Source organism: Symphalangus syndactylus, chromosome 8 (assembly GCF_028878055.3).
Source record: "Symphalangus syndactylus isolate Jambi chromosome 8, NHGRI_mSymSyn1-v2.1_pri, whole genome shotgun sequence".
Lineage (NCBI taxonomy): Eukaryota > Metazoa > Chordata > Mammalia > Primates > Hylobatidae > Symphalangus > Symphalangus syndactylus.
Genome location: NC_072430.2, coordinates 63,336,330 through 63,359,873, shown reverse-complemented (window position 1 = coordinate 63,359,873; position 23,544 = coordinate 63,336,330). Strand labels below are relative to the sequence as shown.

Genomic DNA, 23,544 nt, shown 5'->3' with positions numbered 1-23,544 from the left:
TATAATAACGAGGTACCCTGAGGTATCATAAAAGCAGAGGTGGGTAATCATTTTTCTAGAGTTGAGACCTCATCACACTCAGCTGTGATACACCTCAACAGGTGAGTGAAACAGAAGATGTACAAGGGGCCTGAAATGAAGTCTTTAATCTGACCTACACTCCTTTCATCCCAGTGTTTCTCCAAGGCATGTGTCATCCAGATGGGAGAGGATACTGCGTCCTTGTTAACATTAAATAGAAATGGAAAACAATGCATGCTGGCAATTATCATCTCTCTCTGCCAACAGTTTACTTCCTGTCCCTACAACTTAACCACCTCCAGGTACCACCTTTTGACTTCCATCCAGCCTCCAACTCACCTGAACAGAAAAAAGCCTCATTCAAAAGAGATGAGCCCAAAGGAAAAGAGAAAGGATTAAGGAGAAAAAAAAGTCATGATTTACCTTTAAAATAATGACTCATTTTATTTTTTTCTTTTAATACGTAGTTATAAATATATTTTGTCAAAATATATGATCAATATGGTCAAAACATTTGCACGTAAAGTCATAAATAAGGTCAAGGTGAATGTTTAGGGATTTTTTCCTTTTTTTTTTTTTTTTTTTTTAAATAAAAGTCCAGCTATAAGGAAGCAGTCTGTGTAGTGTATGGGTGAGTGGATGGGAACGTGTGTGTGTGTGTGTGTGTGTGGTGTGTATATCTGTCTGTCTATCCTCAAGGACTGCCTGATCTCAGCGGCACCCACATCCCTCTACTACCATCTCCTGATAATTTTTCAGTACCACCTTATCATACTCATCCAGGTACAGCATGGAGATGGCACTCAGTTCAGTGGGCACACAACAGGCTTTGGGGATACTGGAATTGACAGAATTGACCAGGGTCTGCACAATGGCATGGTTGGTTGAGTTGAGGTGGTCAGCCAGTGGAAAGGGGCAGTCCCCATGGCAGTAGAAGGCCTGGTAGCCTGGTGGGGCCACAATCCAGTCATTCCAGCCCACATCGCTGAAGTCCACATAGAGCGAGTGGCGCCGGCAGTTCTTATTCTTCTTCCGGGCCCGCTGTGGGTGATGCTTAGGGCTACGCTTGGCCCTCCGGCGTCGGGTCAAGGCATGGCCCCGGCCATCATGGCCAAAGGTGACCAGGAGGGGCCGGAGCTGGGCCCAATTCCCACTCCCTTGAGGTAACGATCGGCTAATCCTGACATGCTGGCCCTGGTGGGTCCGAGTCTGATGGAGGTGAGTCACCTCAATGGCTAGCCCATAGTTTGGCTGCTTCTCCCTGGTCCAGCGAAGGACCGCAGGGCTCACATCAAAAGTTTCCCACCGTGTCACATTGTGGTGGACCAGTCTCGTGTCCAGTAGTCGTGTGATGAGGTGCCCAGGCACCACTTCTGCTGGGGGCTTCATAACCTCATAAATGTTTATACGGTGGAAGCCCTGTTCCCAATCAGGGCCCTGGTCCACCTGCTCCCGGAAGAGCCGAAGCTCTGCAGAGGAGATCACCTCGTTCTCAGGGATGCTGCTGAGGTTAAAGAGGAAACGAAAAGCAGAGTTTTCACTGGTCCCTGGGATGTTCTCCAGATGTTCTAGGCACAGTTAGGAAGGAAGGGGAAAAGAAAAAGCACATGAACTTTTTTCAAAGATGGAAGAGTCAAGAGATAGCTCAGGGTTGGGCGATGAATGGTGAATTCTGCTTATGCAGGGGAAACCTACTGGGGGAAAATGAGCATACACCCCTTAATTTGAAGGAGCAGATAAGTGGGGCAGCTAACAAACCAGCAAAATGTAGCTAGCACTTCTCAAGCACCAAAGACAGAAACTATCTCCCAGCCTCCTTGATATGTCTAATAATTTCCATGTGTCAACTCCTCTATGGCACCACCATCAGACTCCTCTTTTAAACCCCCCACCTTGGCTTTGTGTCCACAGTTTTCTTTACAAGTGGTTGTAAAGAAAAAGAGGGGCCAACAGAGCACAGGCAGGAGGAAACATGCACACAACCACCCTCTCCCTCTTCCACTATTGAGTATGTTACTAAACATTTCCCCAGCGATCTTGGAAACACAGAGCATGCCTTGTTGATCATGTTACAGAGGGGAAAATAAATTCCAACACAGTAATGATGCTGGTGGATTAATAACTCAGATTTACTTTGGAAAAGAAACATCCGCTAGGAAACATTCAGATCGGATTACAAGGCCCCTATTGAATAAACCCGACAAACACACAGCTGTAATATTAAATTCAGTAGGTGCTTTGAAAAAAACGGGCAGAAAACCCAGCAGAAAAGGCTTTGATATAGCAAAAACACACCGCTGGGGCTAGCCCACGTCTGAGTGCTGTCATTCCCCTTCCCCTGAACACCTCCCCCTCTGTCTCCAAAAAATAAGTTCGGCGGCAGCTCTGCAAATTCTTGGAGGTAAGCAGCTCTGTTCCTCAGCCTCCTGGACTGGGGCTTTGATGTAACCCGAACTCTTCTTCCCCAGGGCTTTCACTGCCCCTCTAGCCAGTCCCACTAGCCCTCCCCCACGCAGACTGGGGGAAGAGACTGACCTTCGTGGTGGAAGCTCCTCACGGTGTTGGCCCGGCTGGCCGGGCGCTCAGGATACTCCAGACCAGTGCTGTGGATCTGCTCTTCCTCCTCCTCCCCAGACTGAAGCCGGTAAAGATCCCGCATGTAATCCGGAATGACTGCACTCTTGCTAGGCTGCGGGCGGCGGCGCAGCCCAAACATCTGCAGAAGTGTCGCCTCGAAGTCCCGCAGGAGCTCATGGCTCTGCCCTGAGCGGCGTCCTCCCGCGTGGCCCTGAATCTCGGCGACTTTTTTCTTCCCCGTCTCAGGTATCAAACTAGCATGGCTCGCGCCTCCTAGCAGGACTTGGCATAATAAAACGACCATCAGCATTCGGTTACCAGGAATCATGGTGTCTCTGGGGAGGGGGAGGGGAGTGGAAGGTTAGAGAATAAATAAACACCAATAAATAGGGAGAAATAGAGATGTGTCTGCATATGCATTTAGGGCTAGAAATGGAGGGGCAAGATGGAAAGCAGGTCAGAAAGATCAAGTTTGTGTCTTCTCCCTCACACCACCCCCCCACCCACCAGCTGCAGCCATGCACGGCCTGAAAGTAAGAATTGCCCTGTAATTACTTGGTCTAACTTGTTTACAGTCAAATAACCCCAAATCAGATAGCCTCCATCCTGTTAATCTTTTTTTGTCCTAACTGCTATCTGAGCCATGATCTCAGCGTGGCTTCTTGAAGGATAAACAGTTAACATTGAGGGGGTGAAAAGGGGTGGGGGAGGGAGAATTAAAATGGCATTACTCTCCACTTTAGACCTTCAGCTTCTCTCCCTTTTCCTCCACCCTCAGAGCCCAACTTTCATAACTTCGAGTTGATTCAGAGCCAGAGGGAGGGAAAGTGAGAGGCAGGGGCTGGGTGAAGACAGAGGGCGACAGGGTCCAGAAGCCAAGAAGGTGGTCTGGGAGCTAATCGGGTGGCTTGAGGGCTTATTTTATTGTGGCCGATGAGTTTGAAATACTCAGCCAAAAGTGCCTGATGGTGGCCGCTCACCCCCAGGGAAGGGGTGAGAGACGATTCCGGAGAGACCTCTGTGAGTTTTGACAAGAGAGTGGGAACGCGCCACGGAGACACTGGGGGCTCCCCCAGGCAAGTTGGGTAGGAGAAGGGAGTGGTTAGCCCTCAAGGTACAACCCCGGGCTTTCATCTCTTTAGCTCCCTCGCGCTCCCCTTTCTTGCAACGCTGAGAGGGCGAGTGCGCGCTAGCAGCACTTTAAAAGGAACCGGTACGCTTCGAGCGCCCCGGCTGCCGGGCCAAGAAGGGAGCGACAGTGCTGCCAGGGAGCAGACTGTGGATATTGCAAAGGAGGTCCGACGGAAGGGACAGCCGGCGAGCAGGGGTGGTGAGGGCAGAGTGAATTCCCGGGAGGGGGAAGGAAGAGGTGTCTACTCACTGACAGAAAACAAGGCATATAATAACAGTCCATGATTCTTGACAGCCAATCTTGAACAAACTTGCTGGAAAGGCTCAGGGAAGCTGCAGCAGTGCGTTGCTCGGGATGGCACTACGGAATGGCTCCTAAAAGGAATATTTGAATATAATGAGACTCCGGCGCAGACAGGCTCTGTTTTTCTTCCAGCCCCTCGGAGTCACGTGAGCGCCGAGGCCCCTCCCGCGGCGGGCGGTGAAAGGGCCTGCGCGCCCTCCCCTCCTCCACAGCCCCCCGCCCCTCGCGGGCCCGCCCCCTCCAGGCGAGGCCAACCTCCGCGCCCGCCGCCCGAGCCTCAGCGGTCCGGGAGGAGCTCCCGGCGGCGCTCGGCAGAGCCCTCGGCCGGTGCCCCGCGGCCGCCGCGCTCCCCGGGCTACGGGCGCAGCGTGCGGAGAACCCGGTTCTCGGCGTGGTGCGTCGGGCTGGGCCCCCGCGCCAGGCCACCTGAAGCCAGAGGATTTGGGGCGCAGTGAAGGGGCTGCGTCTCGCAGTTCGAACCCGGCTTAAGTGGGGCCGGGAGCGAGGTCGGGAAAGTCTCACCCGCCCAAAGCCTCACCACCGAGAGGCACTTAAAAAGGAAAGCGCAGAGGGACCCTGCCCACGCGCGCGTACACACACACACACACACACACACGCAAACACGAGCTCCCCGCCACTTCCTCTCCAGGGTCTCTGCAAGGCCAAATATTGCTCCCAATGACAGCCAGTCACCCCTTGGCGAACGCCTACTAAGGCTCCGAAGAGCCAGGCCACCGATCTAGCTCCTGGCTGAAAGCTGCCGACCTTGTCACCCGCGGGGCCGGTAATAGGAGGGGTGTTGTTAGAGGGTGATCGCTGTGGGAAAGTGAGAGGGAGCGGCTGCTAGTCATTGCTCCGGGTCCATTACCGAGAATCCCCAAACCTAGTCCGCCGCTGCGTGGCCCCTCTCCCCCGGCAAAGCAGACCCCCGAAGAAGCCATTCCAGGCGGAGGGACAGACGCCGGGGCTCGCAGCTCCGGGCAGATTCAGAAAGAGGAGTCGCTGCAGAAAGGACGCATCACAGTTTTCAGATCTTAATGTCGCCGAGGTTTTACAACTCCCGACCCGGCGCAGAAAGGAAATCCCACCATGTTCCCCTGAGTCGAGAAAACGGTGAACAGCTTTCGGCCTGCGCTCGACCTCTGCGTCTGCGTCTCTCTCGCCTCGGCTTCGCTTATTTTTTAAACCACCACCACACTCCTTCCCCCGCCACTTCCTTCCCCCACCCCCTTCCTCCGTTGCACCAGCAGCAGAGTCGCACGCAGCAAATACTCCTTCAAGAATTTTACCTACCTACAGCTCAAGCAATTACTGGGATGTCCTGACTAATCGAAGATGCTGCCGCGCGCGTGGGTCGCTCAGCGCAAGGGCCTCTTCGAAAACCCGACTAGGCGCAACTCAGTGTTCAGCAGGGCCGGGCGCGCCAGGTCGCCCCCGGGGCCCGGGCCCCAGGACTCCTGCCCCAAAGCCCACTCCACCCGACCTCCCTTTCCTGAGGCTATTCCTAGTTGCTGCTTTGGGTCGCTCCGGAGCTCAAGGGCTCGGGTTGCCTGCCGCCCCACTCTCCACGCACAAACTTGGTTTTCTTCTTAGGGGCACTTGCAGGTAGACTTTGAGGAAGAAAAGTAAAGGATCGAGCAGCTCAGGCCTCCCTCCCGACCGTTGATGCCCGGAGTCGACCAACACCTCAGGTCCGGGTGCGGAGGCCGCGGGCGCCCCTGCGCGACCGTCCGCTCCCGGCAAGAGACGCGCGGCTTTCGCCTTTGCTGGTCCCGCGCCACCGCTGGGGCGGGCTGCGAAAGGGTTGGGGAGAGCAAAGGGTTTTTTTGTTTTGTTTTGAGACGCAGAAGCCCTTTAAAAAGCCCGGCGAGGAGAGGTCCAGAAGTAGAGAAAGCAGAGGGAGGCAAGCTGTGCCCGCGGGGCAAAGGGACAGTGGAAGGGGCGGGCGCCCGGGTTCCCCGGAAAACCCTCGGCCCCAAGGAATCTCCTGGGGCGGGAGAGCGCGGTTCTAAAACCGAGAGGATAGGAAGGGGAAGGGGGAGTTGTGTTTCAATTTCGGATTCACCAGGATTCATCTCTAATCACATTTTTCTTCTAAAATTTTTAAATCGAAAAGATAAAAGCCAAAAGAACTTTTATCCCCAGAATTTTTTATTGGGGGAAAGGAATGCAACTCGGGGTGGTTGTCCTTCACTTCCCTACCCAAATCTTCTCCTAATGCCGAAATGTGTTTACAGGTAGCCTCAGTTTACCAAGTATGTATCTTTTAGGGGTTTAACCTCTCACAAAGCCTTCAACTCACAAACCGCGATCCTTGAAAACCATCCTCCAAAGCAGTGCTTAGGAGGCGTCTAAGGCCCCCGGACCAACTCCCGCTGGAAGAAGCCTGCAGGGACCCGTGAATCACTGGAGCCTTTCCCGTCGGTTCCGGGCCTGGAGGGCCAGGAAGAGCCGCGCGTCCGCCTTTCGTCCCGCCAGTAACTCCCCATAGGACACGACACCGCAGGAACAAGCGTCCTGGGAGCCCCTGGGATCCTGGCTGTGGTCTCTACGGACCCTACACCGTGAAATGATAGAGGGGAGGCTCCTTGGGTTCCGCAAGTCGACGAAAATAGCTCGTGGAGAAGGCGCGTCCTGCAACTGCAGTTCGCAAGCTCTCAGGGCGCCCCGCCAGCTAGGGGCCAGACTGGGTGACACTCCCCTCGACGCAGCCTCCGGAGCGGCGCGCACTCCCAGAGGCCAGTAGGACTGCGCTCTCTACCGCAGAACCAGCTCCAGCTAGGTGTTCTCTCCCCATCTCGCCGTCGCTCTGCCCCCTCACTCTCTCCGGACCTCAGAGCCGGCTCTCTACTTCCTCCTCCCGCCCTTTCCGTCCGGGGATCGCAACCTCCAGCCCGTGGGCAACGCGTTCAGCCCAAGACCCCACAGTTTTTCCCAGCGACCCCCTACCAAGGGCTTCTCTTGTTTCTGCTCTCCTGCCCCCGCACTTCCCAAAGGTGAGAATCTCCCAGGGACTGCTGGACAGAGAAGGCCTGGGCAGGGGCAGTAGCCGATATTTAAAGGTCTTTCAGCGCCAGCATCCCCACCTCCAGCACCACTATTGGAAAATAATTAGGCCACCTTTTGCCTCGGTCACAGCCTGTGACCAGCTTCTTCCCCCCAAGGCGGCTCCTAGACCCCCTCTGCCTGTCTCCCCTCACCAGGTAGCCTTGCTCACCATAGGTCCCTGCAGTAGCGGGCTCGCCAGCAGCAGCTCCTGGGGACCTCTGAACGGTTGCAGTGAACCTGGGCGAGGGCCGGGGACTGGGGCGCTGCAGGCTCGAGACAGCTTGGACGGGAATCCCATCGGGGAGACAGGCTAGATACTCAGCCGGAGCAGCAGCGGCGTCTCAGGCTCGCGTCCCTCGGCTCGGATGCCACACTCACCTAGCTTCCGGGCCGGGCTCCGCGCTCCTTCCCTCCCTCCCTCCTCCTCTGCCTTCTCGCATCTTCCTTCCTCCTCTTTCCCTCCCTCGCTTTCTTTCTTTCCTTCCTCCTCCTCTTCCCCGGCGGCCCCTCCCTTCTTCCCTCCTCCCTCGCTCGCCTCCCTTTCTGGGGATGGGAGCCCCGCCCACATCCTCCCCTCCAGCCGCCCGACCTCGCCTAGCAGGCCCGGGTCCCGGAAGCCCAGGCAGCGCCCGAGTCCGCAGCTGCCATCCGAGCTGGGACGCCGTTGCGTCCAGCTCTGGGAAGCGGCTGGGGCTCACCTGGGGACCACGTGCGGAGGTACTAGAAAGCGTGCACCGACTAGTCGCCGTACCTTCCAAAAACACCCATGGGAGTCTGGGCTTCCCTGAGTTTAGTGTAACTGCTGCCCAAACTGATGATTAAAACACTGAGTAATCACCATTTACCCTGAGTAATTAGAGATAATGAAACACCTCTAAAATCAGGTTATGGAGAAAGGAGCTGTTGGATCGGTTTAAAAGGTGGCCTTCCATAAACTGTTAAAAGATTTCCAAACGTTGAGAAACAGGCTGTGTGCAGAACTGTGTGCCAGACAGAGATACCTATTGGGCTGTTAAAAGGTGAATTTCCTTCCAAAACATTCTTAAAGTGCGTTTTGTGGAACGCCTTGGTGATGACCCTGAGGTAGACCCCAGTAAACGAGCTCACTTCCCTCCTCCCCCCAAGGCCTAAAGACAGAGGTGGCCTGCAGACAGGCTGGGGCCACGTTTTTACAGTTAGAAAAATCTGTTTCTAGCTCAGAAGCCGTCTTAAGAACCGACAAAGCAGTTATTTTTGTTGGTGGTGTTACGGTTGTTGTTGATTTTTTTGTTCATTTTTGGTGTACCTAAGAATCCTGACACTCTGTCTTTCCAAGGAGGTAACCACAGAAGCAGTAACCTTTTAGGCCACAGGGAGACAAGAAAAGATGCCCCTTGGTCTGTTTTTAAAGGAAGAGGGGAGATGAGGAATTGGCCCTTTCATATAAAAACATTTTAGTAATCATATTAGCAGGGAGGTGGAATGTGGTGGCTTTTAAACCTTCCCAAACAGGAACTAATTTCACACACTGCCTCTGACGGAGCTGTGAGGGAGCTATCAGCCTCATCTCTCTGTTTTACAAACAAGGAAAGGAAGGACTACCGGGTTAAAGGGACTTGCCCAGATCTCTGAAGTAAATCACAGCCTCTGCTCCAGAGCTAATGCTTCAGGGAGGGGTTGAGGCTCATAGCCTGAGCTCCAGGTAGCCAGGGGAGTGCTGGAGGACTGAGCATTTCCTGTCCTGGATTTCTTTCCCTGGGACAGACATGACACTTTACTGTCTCCGCAAAGCATTTAGGTCTTTACTTAAACAGATATTGGCCCCGGGTGGCGCATCTATAAAAACTTTACGTTTATACACCTTCGATATTTAAAAAACAATAACTACTTCCTGTGTGGAACAGATTACAAAGGGTGGGAAATACCTGAGATCAGAGAAGCAACTGTCAGAGCAAGGCCAAGACATCCTGCCATCTTTTCCAGGCCTAGGTCTTTTGGCCTAATAATGCACCAAACAACAGAAACAAGCTGTATGGCTTTGGGTGAGTCCTTTCATTCCAATGAATCTCAGTTTTCTCATCTGCAGAATGAAAGGATTGGGCCAGATCATCTGCATGCTCCCTTTATATTTGAAAATGATTTGATTATTTAATTGTAATTTTAGCCAAAATCCATCTTCTTTCATTTTAAATCACTCTTGAGTTCACTTTCTCTAAGAACCACTGATTAAAATAAGGCAGGGCAATAACACCACCCCAAAAGGAGGACAAAATATACCTGTAGCTGCCAAATAGTCAAAATCACAATTAATTACTAAAAATAATAACAGAAAATTAAAACTCCATTAAATAGTTACCTAATGTTCCTCCTGCAGCATCAGGCATCGTGCTCCTTTAGCATGGTAACTGAAGTCAGGACAGATTAAATGTTCACGGAGCCCCTAAATCAATCACTGTTGTTTTAATCATTAACAAAATGTGGTTCTTAATATTTAAACTCAGAAACAACAGCGATATGCTGTACTTAAAGGCAGGACTTTATTTTATTTTAAAGCACCAATGTCATTTCGGGGTTTTTTTAATTCCAAAGGTTTTTGAATGACAGCCATTGTCTCATTTTGCTGCAGCCCAGACAATAAAGTGGCCACTGATTGGCCCAACCATGAGTCTGTGACACTCACAGTCCAGGAGTTTCCAATGAAGCTACCCGACATACCATGTTTAGACCCCTGATATGAGTCTTCAGATATATGATGAGAGAACTCAGCTTTAGTTCTCTTGGGACAGCTTTATTTCTCTCCCCACATTTTAGATGGGTGCAAGCCTTCTGTTATCAACTGCTTTTACCCACTCCTTTTTCCCCCCTTACTCGTGCCAAAGAACAAATTACTTGTTGGTTAGAGAGCTAAATCAACCACAGCCTAGTGATCAGAGTTCGTGAGAAGAATCAGTTTAATTATTTTCCATATCTCAAACTTACCTGTGAATTTTCATGTTTTTATAGAACACGGTAGATAGACCAAATGAAACTGTACCCTTAAAGCATATTGATGAAGAGGAGAAACCCACCATAATTCAGGAGCAACTATTGCTCCTATGCTGCTACTGCTGAATGGAGGGCATTTTTTGTTGGGTTTTTCCTGGAGAACATCAAGAAAGAGTAGCTGGTCAATAGCCCGTCTGCGAGCCCTTGGGACAGGCTTTTTCAAAGTATGTTCTCAGGACTATCAGCCTCAGAGTAGGGTGGGGGTGCAGATGAAATGCAGACTTCCTGGCCCTGCCCCAGATCTGGACCCAGAAATCTGTATATTTCACAAGGTTCTCTGGTCATTCTGAGCACACTAAAGCTTGAGAGCTACTGTTTTAAAAGTTATTTTGCTTCCGTTTTCTATGCTGATAAGTACCATTAAAAGGCTGATACCAAGACATCATTAAACAGGCAAAGAATATGCTTGGCTTGAGCTTTATAAACTGTTAAATATGGCAATTATAGTATCACTATTCCCTGAACACACCAAATAGGTCTATACAAGTGAAAAGATAATCCTATAGATACAGAAGCCCTTAATTCCCCATCCCCAATTAAGAACCACATCAGCTCTTCAAACCTTCTTTGCCAGTTAGGTGTCTTGTGAGGCTATGGAAGGAATTTCCAGAATCATCGCTAAGTTTTGAGAAGCAGGAAGATAGATCCATTGGAATTGGAATTCGAATTGGAATTTGAATTGGAAGTGATCTCTGAAATGGGCTAGAAATTTAGTTTTCCTCTTATTAATATTTATCATATCTTATATATTTGTCCTATATATCTCTAGCCCTTACAACAACCCTTATAAAATCCCTGTCCTACAGATGAGAATCTGAAGTTTAGAGACGTTATGTAAGTTGCTCACGGTCACAAAGCTAGAAAGTGGTGGACCCCAAGTCCAAACCATGTCAGTCTGTCTCCTCTCTCTGGGCAAGTGAGGGGTATTGTGGATGGATCCCCAAGGCTTATCCTGGAAGCTTTCCCCAGGCCAAGGCACCAGCTAGCTGTTACCAGGAATTTCAGGATATCTTCCCAAGTTCTTAGATAACAAAACAAAATCAAGACCTAGAAGTTTGTTTCTTCCTGACGTTACTATATAAGCCCACCTTAGGGCAAGACTTTTATGTGACCTTTCCTGAGAAAAAGGTTATGATCTTGAGAAAGGAGCTAATTATTTCTGCTAGGTCCAAGTTTCCTCATTGTAAAATGTGGAGCTTCAACAGGGTCCTCACAGGTCTTTCTCAGGCTCCGGAATACAGAGACAATATATCCTGGTAGTTAAAATCACAGTCAAATTGCTTAATCTCCAATGTCCACTCATTATGCTTTGTCTATATAGATCTGATCCATGAACATAGCTGTGCCAAGATAACTACTCACTGTCAAAATCATACCTACTCTGAGCAATTAGTTTTTACTAATAGTCTGAGACTGAATGACATGTCCAAAAAGCATTTTCCGTCCGATTTTTTGGATTCCTAACACCTGTAACTTTTAAGAATTTTTTCCCCTGTCCCTCAGGCTAAAACATAAACTCATTTTCTTTTTTCTGGTCTAAAGATGAACTTTTTTTTTTTTTTGAGACGGAGTCTCGCTCTGTCGCCCAGGCTGGAGTGCAGTGGCGCAATCTCAGCTCACTGCAAGCTCCGCCTCCCGGATTCACGCCATTCTCCTGCCTCAGCTGGGACTACAGGCGCCCACCACCACGCCCGGCTAATTTTTTGTATTTTTAGTAGAGACGGGGTTTCACCGTGGTCTCGATCTCCTGACCTCGTGATCCGCCCGCCTCGGCCTCCCAAAGTGCTGGGATTACAAGCGTGAGCCACCGCGCCTGGCCTGCTAAAGATGAACTTTTAACCCAATTGCACAAGTTGTTCCTTCTCTAAATATTTAATATTGTTGCCAACCTTTGATATGCCTCACTCAAAGTAAATAATACTGGATGCTGATATTTTCTCATGACAAAAAGAAAATCCAATACTATTTCAGTTCCCTATGTTTTAAATTGCTGCCTTGCTACTTTCTGGAATATGGTCCTTTCTATAAAAACCCTTCCATATTAATATCCAAGCTGGGCGCGGTGGCTCACACCTGTAATCCCAGCACTTTGGGAGGCCAAGGCAGGTGGATACCGAGGTCAGGAGATTGAGACCATCCTGGCTAACATGGTGAAACCCCATTTTTACTAAAAATATAAAAAATTAGCCGGGTGTGGTGGCGGGCGCCTATAGTCCCAGCTACTCGGGAGGCTGAGGCAGGAGAATGGCATTAACCTAGGAGGCGGAGCTTGCAGTGAGCTGAGATCGTGCCACCGCACTCCAGCCTGGGCGACAGAGTGAGACTCTGTCTCAAAAACAAACAAACAAACAAACAATCAAACAAACAAAAAAAATCCAAAATGGACAGAGACTTCTAAGTGAACTCCCAGTGATATCAGACAGATGAAAAGACTGTTTTTATGTCATAACGTGTTTAACATGGATGGCAGACAGGGCATGGATATGAAAAATCTTTTCTAAGGAATGGTCAGGATGGGATTGGCATGCAATGACAGATATTTGGGTTTTGACTATTCTCAGCTTCCTCTCCTAAAAAAATAGTCGACTGCACTCATTTAATTCTACAACAGGGATGCTCTTTGAAAATAAATTATTTTAGAGGATATAAAAAAGATTAAACCTTGAAATTTCTTTGTTTTGTGCTCATACATCCTTCTCCTTCTCTTTTTCTGACTCCAGTGTGTGGGAACAGTGTGACCTGAACAAGAACGTAGTGTCACTATAGGATGAGTGACACTTGGAAGCAGAGGCAGAGTGCTACATGGACACCTGACTGTACCAAATGGTTATTGTGGTTTCCCAATCAGATGCCAATTGTGGAATACCAGCTGATATTCTACCCTCAATTCATGCTAAAAGCTTTCTAGGCTTTCTCAAGGAAACCTGTCCAAAGGGATATGTGATCCAAGGAATTATTATTGTATAAGTAAAACTTGGATGTTTTTACTAATAGTTCACATATTTCACAGCCCTTTGGTGGAGAGCCTTTTTCATTAATGTTCTGTTCAAGAATAATTGCATAGTATTTATAATCCTCTCAGGGATTAAGTATAGATGTGATATACAACTCAAAGATGCTTGTTGATGTTCACTTTGTAAAAATTCATCAAGTTGTATAATTGATATTTGTGCACTTTCTTTTTGTGTTATATATTTTTGAATTAAATGCTTATAGAAACTATGCTTTTGAAATGATTTTTTAAAAGTTATTTTCTTTGACCATTAGCTGAAGCCCACTAGCAACACACAATGTTTGGAGCCAAATGGTTAGGCAGGGCAAAACCAGGGGGAGCCTAATCTATGGTCCTCTGGTGGCCACAGCACCTGAGAAACTGAACTGTGGCTTCAGGAAATCCACTCTGGGGCCACAGAAGAAAGAACAGTTGTACCAACCAAGGCCTGGCCTCTGGGGACCAGTACAGCCCATAGTAGAAGGCAAGATACCTGAAACAATCCTGGCACGTTCCTTAAACTCTTGGGAGGGCTGGTAACCACTGGACCAGAACAGAAGCTCCTGGAGGCATCTGAGACTTGTGCTCAGCTCTTCCCTTCCTTGGCTTCTCTTGCTAAGAAGCTCAGACTGGCACTGCAAACCATCAGTCTCTGGGGCGAAATGGCAAGGTCATCAGATATGTATTTCTTAGGATAGAAATGCAGCAAGGTAAAACTTCATCCAAAACAGGTAACAGTTTAAGAGAAAGATATGGGCTCCACCCCCAAATTCTGTGAGCCCTGGGCTTAGGAGATGGGCTGGCAAAAGGATTGTGATAGAGAAAATGGGACTCCCAAGTGACTGTCTTGGTCCCTCACCACAGCTGAATCCCAGCTTTGATGCAGAGAGATGGAGCTAAGTGCATGTGGCCGGGCTTTGGCCCTTTTCACAATCTTGCACCCACAGGGCCAGGCTGAGAGATTGTGCAAACTCAGTTTCAAGGCGTCAGAGAAATCAAGACAGGTGTTGAGAGGCTGGGCTGCAAGTCAAGTATGAGGTGAGGGGTTGAAGGAAGGAGTCCTGCTCTTGAGGAGCAGCCCAGATGGACACTCCGCTCACCTCCTCCAGGCAGAAGAAGAACAAGGTGTGCACGCGGGGAAGTTCGGAGTCCCGCCTTGTCTTTCTAGACTGCAGCTGCGCCAACATGCTGGGGACACGAGGCTCACCAGCCCCCATACCGCCCGACCCCTCCCCGAGCCAGCTAAGCAGGACAACTTCCCAGCTCCTTATCCGCATTCCCTCCCTGATCAGGGGCAGACTGTACTTCCCCGATGTCCGCTAACGTAAAGAAACGTCCGCGTGCTCTGCCGATACCCCAGGGCCACCGGAGGAGAGCAGTGGGGTGTGAGAACTAGGCTGTTTCCAGTGGCTGGTGGTGGGGGAAGCGGCTACTGCGCCTTCCCCTTGGGCACTCCTCTCGGGTCCCTGAGGCGACGCCCTAGTAAGCCTCCACGCACGTCAGCGAAGGGTGGGTGGAGGGTCACCCTGACTGCGCCCTACAGCTGGGTCCCGCGCTCTGCCCACGGCCACGCCACCTTCACCGCGCGGTCTCGGCACTCCCGCCTTTCTCTTGCCCTCGTTATTTTTAGTTCGGCTGCTGCACCTCCCTGCCTGCAACAGCTCGCCCCACTCTCAGACTCGTTTTGCAGGATTTGTGCCCCTGGTGGCTAACCTGATCCACACTTGAATAAACAGCGAGAGCCCGGGCAACCTGGGCGAGCCACTCGCGCGGAATTTGCATCCATCCGCACTAAGAGGTTCCTGAGACGCTAAGCGTTCTCTCCTACCAGAACTTGGAAACAATGGACCATCCCCGGAATGAATGAATGAAATTTTTAAAACGAAAGGGACAGGAGGTCTTAACGCCCTGGCAGCGGCAGAGCGGCTCCTGGGACAATTTTGCCCCTGCTCCCTGACGTTCTCTCCGTGAAGCCCAAAGGGACGCCGGGACAACAGGGTACAGAAGCCCCGACGATAGTGGCAGAAAATTAAATTTGGATAGTATTTGTTAAGCTTGCTTTCCTAGCTAGCTGCCCCCTCCACTACCATTTCCATCTTAAGACAGGCTTTCCAGGTGGCAGAGGATGGCTTTTCTAATCAGTTTAGAAAAAGAGCGTGCTCCCCCAGTGTCTAAGTTTGTGTGATGGACTGTTTCCACTTGCCAAGCCCAGCGGTGGTACCTGCAAGCTTATGCGATAGTAGGAAAGTGAGATTTATAAGGCCTGGAGGAGGTGTGAGGTTGCCAGAGGCCGCTTCAGATAGTCAGTGCCTGGTGGGTTAGTGAATCATTGCAGAACAACCTCAAGGGCTCCCGCCTTCCTGCAAGCCAGTCAAACAAAAAGAAAACATAACAAAGAGTTTCCTTTATTCAGCATAAAGGGATGGCTGGCTAGCTGTTGAAGCTTTTCCCTCAGAATTCTGATTTTTATTCTGAAAATCTGAATTTTGTTTCTTGTTCACCTCCAACAAGTTAGGATGTCAACTACAGATGACAGGTAAACATGCCTCCAAATGTGCTGTGGCACTCTGTCACATGACTAGTTCTACAGCTAGAACCCAAGGAGTTTGGATGATCCAGTTTTATTTCCCCAGTTTTAGACAAAATTCAGATAGAAAAAATGGGGACAAAAACCAGGTGATTAAGGGACTAAGATTCTCAAGGGGCAAATAAAAGTGATTGCTGGCTTCGTTTGTTGTATTTAAATTAAATGTTAATCTCTTTATATTAGAGATTCTTAGGCCTGCCACTTGGCTTCATTAAGAATCCCTGGATGGATTTTAAGGGATCTGTGAAAACCCCGACATTTATGCAGATAATTTTTAATGTAAATGTAAAAGTGCTTGGGGGATGCATAACTTCATCTAAGTTTCCATGTGCTAAACTTTTTCTATTGGGATATGTCTCCAAGTTGCACTCATAAAAAACTTTGATGCAGTGGTACATAGCTTTCACACTCAACAGCAAAATGTCCTTAACTCACCACTGAGACAACAGAAACTCCACTCTGTTAAGAGCCAACAGTCACAGGGGAAAGGACCCTGGCATAATAGTGACCTGGAGCCTAAGTCCCTGCTCTGCCCCATGTTAACTGTACCCACCAGTTACCCACTGAAGACTCTTGTGACTTAACGTGAGGATCAAACACTGGAGTGTACATGGAACCAATTTACAGATCACAAAATACATGGCTAGTGGCATTTATGAAAATAAATGCTGATGGCTTTCCACATGCTAGTGATAATTAAATGAACAATTATGTGAATAATTGCATATTTTCTTCAACCATATACTTATAAGGAAAATCAACATACTTTGGATTCCTGACCATTGTTAGTCATATTCATGTTTCATTATCTCATTTAATCCCCCCAAAAAACTCCTTATGGTTTATATACTACAGTTATCAACACACATCGCCCCACCCCCATCACCACCACCACCAACTTTCTTTTAGCATTTGAGGAAAGAAGTGTAGACAGGTTAAGTAATTTGCCTAAGGCCACCCAGCTAACAAACACCAGGTTTCAACTTCAGATAAAGTTCCTGTTTACAAGAGGGGAATATTAGAAAAAGGGCACATTTTGTACAGATTTAGGTAAGTTTAATTCCTTGTGCATTTTGTGCAAAAGTACAGGAGTTTTAAATAGAGCAGCCACACTTGAGATGGTCAGTCTTCTCATATACTCTTTGCTGGAAAACTGTCCTTAACCCATTTATTTCCCTCCTTTGATTTCCTCCACAGTTCACGTTCACTAGCATCTTAATAAAAATGTGTACACATAGTTCCTTATTAGTGGCATCTAGCTTCTTTAACTAATTAGGCAGCCTTAGAAGGGAAAAAGCATCTCTGTCCTCCACTTCTGCAACTTTTTCCAGTAACCCTTTGAACTAAGAAGCATCATCTATGGCAGCCAATAGATGCCAAACTGAAACCACCAAACGGCTGAATATCTATCTCAAAGTTAACTTAAAGTTAATTAGCAAGGACATATCTCTTTTGTCTATAGCACCCAGTCATGAAGCTAATGGAGACAAAACAGACACATTTCGTGGCTTCCAGAGTTATAGGGAAATTAGGAAAACTACCATGAACTCTGATCTACTTTCTTTCAAATTCTTTCTTATGCCTTTAGCACTGGCATGTGGGTTTATTCAACAGACAGTCCTCCTATTTTGTTTCTCTTTAGCATAAAATCCTTAATAGCAAACTGTACGCTACATAGTTTGTGGATGTTCCAGAGAACAGAAAGACATCTATTCCTGATCTTTAATTATGTTTTAATTATATCTTGAGAGCCAGTATCACAAAAAATGAGTTGCTGGAGGTCAAGACCCAAAAGCAAAAACAAACAAACAAAAAAAACAAAAAAAAAACCCATTATGGATTATAGTAGGTGCGTTGCTAAAAAAAATTTATGAACCATGGTGTGATGGTGTGCTCCTGTACAGGACTCAGATTGCTGGAATAACAGACAAAAGCATCTTCTTAGTAACATTTTGATACTTAAACAAGGAGGAATTGATGAAATGATTTGTTAAAGTGCTTTAGTCACTGTGGTGTGGTTTTGTAAAATATAAACTTGAAGTCAGGTAATCTGGTTTCAGGTATAACTAAAACTAGTTCATACTGTTGGTATGAACATGGATACGTGACTTTATTTTATTTCTGGAGGCCTCTGCCTCTTGATGAGTTATGTGGGCTATGTGATATCTAAACTTCAGAGGTTGACAGGCTTTTTCTGTAAAGGGGCAGATAGTAAATATTTTAGGCTTTGTGGGCCACATTTTGTCTCTGTCATTATTTTTTTCTCTTCCTCCTAGTCTTTTTCCTCCCCCTCCTTCTCTTCCTTTTCCTCCTCCCTGTTTTTTTTCTTCTACAATTGTTTACCATTTATATTTGCTGGCTAGGGCTGCCGTAACAAACTACCAACAATTGGGTGGCTTAAACAACAGAAGTTTATTGTCTCACAGTTTTGGAAGCTAGATGTCTAAGATCAAGGTGTTGACAGTGTTGGTTCTTTCTGAGAGATGAAAGGGAGACTTTGTTCCATGTCTCTCACCTCGCTTCTAGTGATCTAGTCTTTGGCATTCTTTGGCTTGTAGGAGCATCACCCCCATCTCTGCCTTCACATTCATATGGCGTTCTCCCTGTATGTACATCTATGTCCAAACTTCTCCCTTTTATAAAAACACCAGTCATAATGGGTTAGGGACCCATCCTTTTCCAGTATGATTTTAAATTACACCTGTAATGACCCTATTTCCAAATAAGGTCACATTCTGAGGTGCTGGGTGTTCTGTTAGTTCAACATATGAATTTGAGGGGACCACAATTCAATCCATAAGACCATTCACTCATAGCTCATAGACCATACAAAAACAGGTTATAGGCCACAGTTTGCTGATCCCTCTAGTAAATCTCCTATTTCCTCTAAAATCCTATAAACCTTTATTCTCCATTACATTCTATGACAAATTATTTTCCTCTTATATTCATTTGACAAATTTTTTACTGAGCACTTACATTATGCTATCCACTGTTATTGATGCTGGAACAAAGAAGTTAAAAACATGAAAATCATTGTCCTTCTGGGTCTTAGAATCTAATAGGAAAGGCAGACCACCAACAAAATAAATGAGAACAACCTATCACATGTTAGATGACAATAGGTACAAAGAATAAAAATTAAATGGGAAAAAGAGATGGCCATGGTGTTGAATTTTAGTAGGCGGTTCAGGTGATGCTTCACAGAAAAGGTAACATTTGAGCAGAGACATGAAGGAGATGAGGGAGCCAGACACATGGATACCTGGGGAAATGGTGTCCAGTCAAAAGGAAGACCAATATGTACTCTGAGGTGGAAATGGGCCAGGTGTGATCAGGAAACAGTAAGGAGGCAAGTGTGCTTGAGTGGAGGGAACCAAGGGAGAATATTAGGAGATGACGTCAGAGAGGTGAGGGAGGTGAGATGTTCCCTGGTGTATGGTCTTGCACCACCACCTTCAGGGCCTGTGCTGGGACCAAGTCAGGCAAGCATGGCACCTAGGGCGCACGATTTAAGGAGGCAATCATTCCCAGGGTTATGCAAGTGCAGGATGGACAACTGAGAAGGAGTGCCTCTTTAAATCATGCACCCTAGGTGCCTCTCTGGCCTCATCCCAGTTCTGGCTCCTGGTATGGGTTCTGGCTTCCATTGCAAGTGGTACAGGAAGCCTCTAGAGGGTTTTCAGCAGAAGAGTGCCATGATCAACCTTAAATTTTATCAGGATCACTCTGGTTGCTGTACTTGGAGAAAGGATAGAATAAAGGAGACTTCCTTTATTAGGATAAAATAGTCTTCAATAAGAAGACTATTGAAATAACTTCCAAAGTAAAATGGCAAAAGGCTTCTTACCTGGTAACCCACCAAGGGTTGGGTTACCCTAAAAAGCTATCAGAAATATAACCAGTAGACCTTTAATTGTCTTTTTATTTTCACTTAACATTCTTTTGAGGTCATCTACATGCTAGACCACATGTCAGGTGCTAGCATTTGATTCTAATAATAAGCAAGAAATTATCCCTGTCTTAAAGAATTAGCATTTCCTCCCAACCTCCCTCCCTCCTTCCCTTCCTTCCTTCCATCCCTCCCTTCCTCCTTCCCTCCCTTTCCTTCCTTCCTTCCTTCTTTCCTTCCTTCCTTCCGTTGTTCTCATATTATGAAATTTTGCAAAAACAAAACAACCCATATTTTGAGGCTTATCTTCTTGGGAATTCATCAGCTTTCTTTGTTGAGCTTTTCTGGTTCAGGCATCCCATATCCATCCCATTCAGAGCAGTATATAAATGACAGTGAGTATCAAGAAATAGAAAATCAGCCATGATTTATTAGGAATTCTCATGGCATTACTACATCTCCCTTTCACTCATAGGACCAGGAACTTTGGGGTCCAGAATATTAGCGATCCTTATACTCAATCCTCTCATTTGACAGATGAGACTGAGACCCACAAATATCAAGCTATAATTTCCCACCTATTACTGGTAGAGTGTGGCAGATTGTATTTGTCAAAGCTGGCTACAACAATATCTTCCATTCCACATGCTCTTGAATGTGACTTCTGACACTCTTCCCACTGAGACACAGGGGTCTATGTTTTCTCTCTCCTTTTTTTTTCTTTTTGGTGGTGGTGTTGTTGTTGAGATAGAGTCTCACTCTGTCGCCCAGGCTGGAGTGCAGTGGCACAATCTTAGCTCACTGCAACCTCCACCTCTCAGGTTCAAGTGATTCTCCTGCCTCAGCCTCCCAAGTAGCTGGGATTATAGGCACCTGCCACCACGCCTGGCTAATTTTTGTATTTTTAGTAGAGATGGGGTTTCACCATGTTGGCCAGGCTGGTCTGGAACTCCTGACCTCAAGTGATCCACCTGCCTTGGCCTCCCAAAGTGCTGGGATTACAGGCGTGAGCTGCTGCGCCTGGCCTTGTTTTCTCCTTTTGAATCTGTTTTTCTGTAGCTTAGATGCTTTAACAAATTCCAAGTCTTAGTGGCTTAAAATAACATAAATCTGTTACAATTCTGGAGGTCAGAATTCTAAAATAGGTCTTACTTGGATAAAATCAAGATGTGAGCAGGGCTGCGTTTTTTCTGGAGGCTCTAGGGTGCATCTGTTTTCTTGCCTTTTCCACTTTCTAGAGGCTGCCTGCATTCCTTGGCTCATGGCCAGCATCACTCTGCCCTCTGCTTCTGCATCACATCTCCTTCTCTGACTCTGACCCTCCGGGCTCCCGATTGTAAGGATCCTTGTGATTACATTGTGGCCACCTGGATAATCCAGGATAATCTTCCTTTCTCAAGGTCTTTAACGCAGTCAGGTCTGAAAAGCCCAGGTAAGGTAACATATTCGCAGGTTTGGAGATTAGGATGTGGACATTTTAGAGGGCTAATATTATGCCTAACACACTGGGTAAGCTTATGGCTACAGAAGAACCCATGCTATATAACATCCAAGACTACGTCATGAAAGTGATGGTGCTTCCAATTGGTTGCCTTAAATCACTCACTTTTAGAACCCAGGTGCTCTGCCATACAGAGAATGAAACAGACAAAGGCATTGCCATCTTTGAATTTACATGCAAAAAGGGAAGACAAGTGGCAATCGAATAGACAAACATGTAATATAACATTAGGTGGTGTTGGACCAATATTTCTCCTTTTATCATTTAAGAAAAGTGGAAGGAATTACAAAAGAATTACAAAAATTGCATACAGACTTCCATGGGGCCTGAGTTGTATATTTACCACAAAATCTAATTTAATCAAAAGAAACAGCTTACAATCCTCATCTACAGATTGGATTTGAGTGTACTGTAACTGCACCAATAGCTTTGGGAAATCTGAGTGTTTCAGTGGTTTGGTGCTTCATAATAAACAATCCCAAAACAGAGTAGCTTAAAATAACAATTTATTATCACCTCTCATGGTTCTCTAGATTGACTGGGCTCAGTTGGGCACTTCCTGCTTGGGTGGGGTTTCTCTCGGTTGCAGTCAGATGGTGGCTGTAGCAAAAGACATCTGAAGGCTCCACTGGGCCAGATGTTCAAGATGACTTCTTCTCTCACGTGTTTGGCCCCTCATCTGGATGACTGAAATTGCTGGCGAAAGGCCAGGTGTCTCTTCTTCTCCGTGTGGCCTCTCAATTTGGCTAGTGTGGGTTTTATCATGTCTTGGTGGTCTAATGGTAGTTGGACTTTTCATACAGTAGCTGGCATCCCCTAGAGAGAGCTTTCCAAGAACACAGGCTACTAGACTCCTTATGACCTAGCCTCAGAAGCCACACAATGTTACTTCTACCATACCCTATTGTTACACAAAAACCTGCCTAGATTCAACGTAGCAGGGGTCTATGAAAGGGCGTGAATATCAAGAGCCAGGGTTTATTGGGGGACCATTGTTGAAGACTAGCTATCATGATGAGAGGTGTGGCTTAGGCAAAATGAAATTGCATTCTACTATGGAAATATCTAAAGTCGCCCCCACAGAACTCAGCCCAAACCAGGTAAAAGTCCTTCCCCAAAACAATTCCAAAGCCACAACCCTGCTAATTCTCTATGTCAGTTAATGCAAGCAGTGGTGAGAAATGCTGACAGATCCACTATATCCATAAGGTATGACTCTCTGATGGGTGGGGCTAGCAAACCTAGGGGTCCCTTTTGTTAGAGAGTGAGGACTTCCACCACTGGGAGTCAGAAAGTATTTGTTTCTTTTCTCCAAAAGCACCAAAACACATTTGAATGCCCAGCTCCTTCAGCATACCAGGAATGTTCCCATGTAATATAGACTAGTGGCAGCACTGGCTAAAAGCTACTAAGTGCTTGTTTGGGACGAGGTGCTAGGCCAGTCTCTACAAGTGCATGTAACTTATTTTGTTTTTGTAAGAATCCTATGAAACAACTGTTATCTGTGTATTACATATGAGAAAACTGAGGCACAGAAACTAAACAATTTCCACTGGCACATATATAAGTGGTAGCCCTGGGATTCAAACCAAGACAGTCCAATGCCAGGGCCCATCCTCACTTTTTTTTTTTTTTTGGTCATGGAGTCTCGCTCTGTCGCCCAGGCTGGAGTGCAGTGGCGCGATCTCGGCTCACTGCAAGCTCCGCCTCCTGGGTTCACGCCATTCTCCTGCCTCAGCCTCCCGAGTAGCTGGGACTACAGGTGCCCACCACCACGCCTGGCTAATTTTTTTTGTATTTTTAGTAGAGATGGGGTTTCACCGTGTTAGCCAGGATGGTCTTGATCTCCTGACCTTGTGATCTGCCCACCTTGGCCCCCCAAAGTGCTGGGATTACAGGCGTGAGCCACTGCGCCCGGCTGGCCCATCCTCTTAATCACTGCACTGCCCAGCCTTGAGCAAGTCACAGGACTTCTCCGGGTTGCAGTTTCCTCATCTGTAAAAGAAAGCTAATACTCCTTCCTTCACAGGCTTGTGCTAAGAACTGAGTGTCTTAGGCTGGACGTGGTGGCTCACGCCTGTAGTCCCAGCACTTTGGGAGACCAAGGTGGGCAAATCACTTGAGGTCAGGAGTTTGAGACCAGCCTGGCCAACATGGTGAAACCCTGTCTCTACTAAAAATACAAAAATATTAGCCAGGCGTGGTGGCAGGCTCCTGTAATCCCAGCTACTTGGGAGGCTGAGGTACGAGAATCGCTTGAACCTGGGAAGCAGAGGTTGCAGTGAGGTGAGACCACGCCACTGTACTCTAGCCTGGGTAACAGAGCGAGACTCTGTCTCAAAAAAAAAAAAAAAAAAAAAAAAAAAAGTGAGTGTCTGCCCAGTGCTGCCACTTAAAAGCTATGTAACCTTGCACAAATTTCGTAACCTTTCTGAGTCTTGGTTTCCTCATTTAATAAATGAGTATG

At 47.4% G+C, this 23,544-nt stretch overlaps 1 protein-coding gene and 1 long non-coding RNA gene across 6 annotated transcripts; one reads left to right on the top strand and one right to left on the bottom strand.

The window, feature by feature from the left end:
• Positions 1–439: 439 nt before the first annotated feature.
• BMP4 (bone morphogenetic protein 4) lies at positions 440–7,594 on the bottom strand. 5 transcript variants are annotated; one of them, XM_055289327.2, is made up of 4 exons: positions 7,460–7,594; positions 3,980–4,104; positions 2,557–2,880; positions 440–1,589 (listed from the first exon to the last, which is right to left on the bottom strand). In XM_055289327.2, exons 1-4 carry the CDS (start codon positions 7,519–7,521, stop codon positions 733–735), a joined length of 1,368 nt encoding a protein of 455 aa, XP_055145302.1. In that variant the 5' UTR covers positions 7,522–7,594; the 3' UTR covers positions 440–732. The 5 variants fall into 5 exon arrangements, with proteins under 5 accessions (XP_055145302.1, XP_063501650.1, XP_063501651.1 ...); XM_063645580.1 differs by lacking the exon at positions 7,460–7,594 and adding an exon at positions 7,251–7,394; XM_063645581.1 differs by lacking the exon at positions 7,460–7,594 and adding an exon at positions 5,122–5,185.
• LOC134737454 (uncharacterized) lies at positions 5,215–13,327 on the top strand. Its single transcript, XR_010122360.1, has 2 exons — positions 5,215–7,029; positions 12,826–13,327. It is a non-coding gene; the product is annotated as an uncharacterized lncRNA (long non-coding RNA).
• The last annotated feature ends 10,217 nt before the right edge of the window (positions 13,328–23,544 follow it).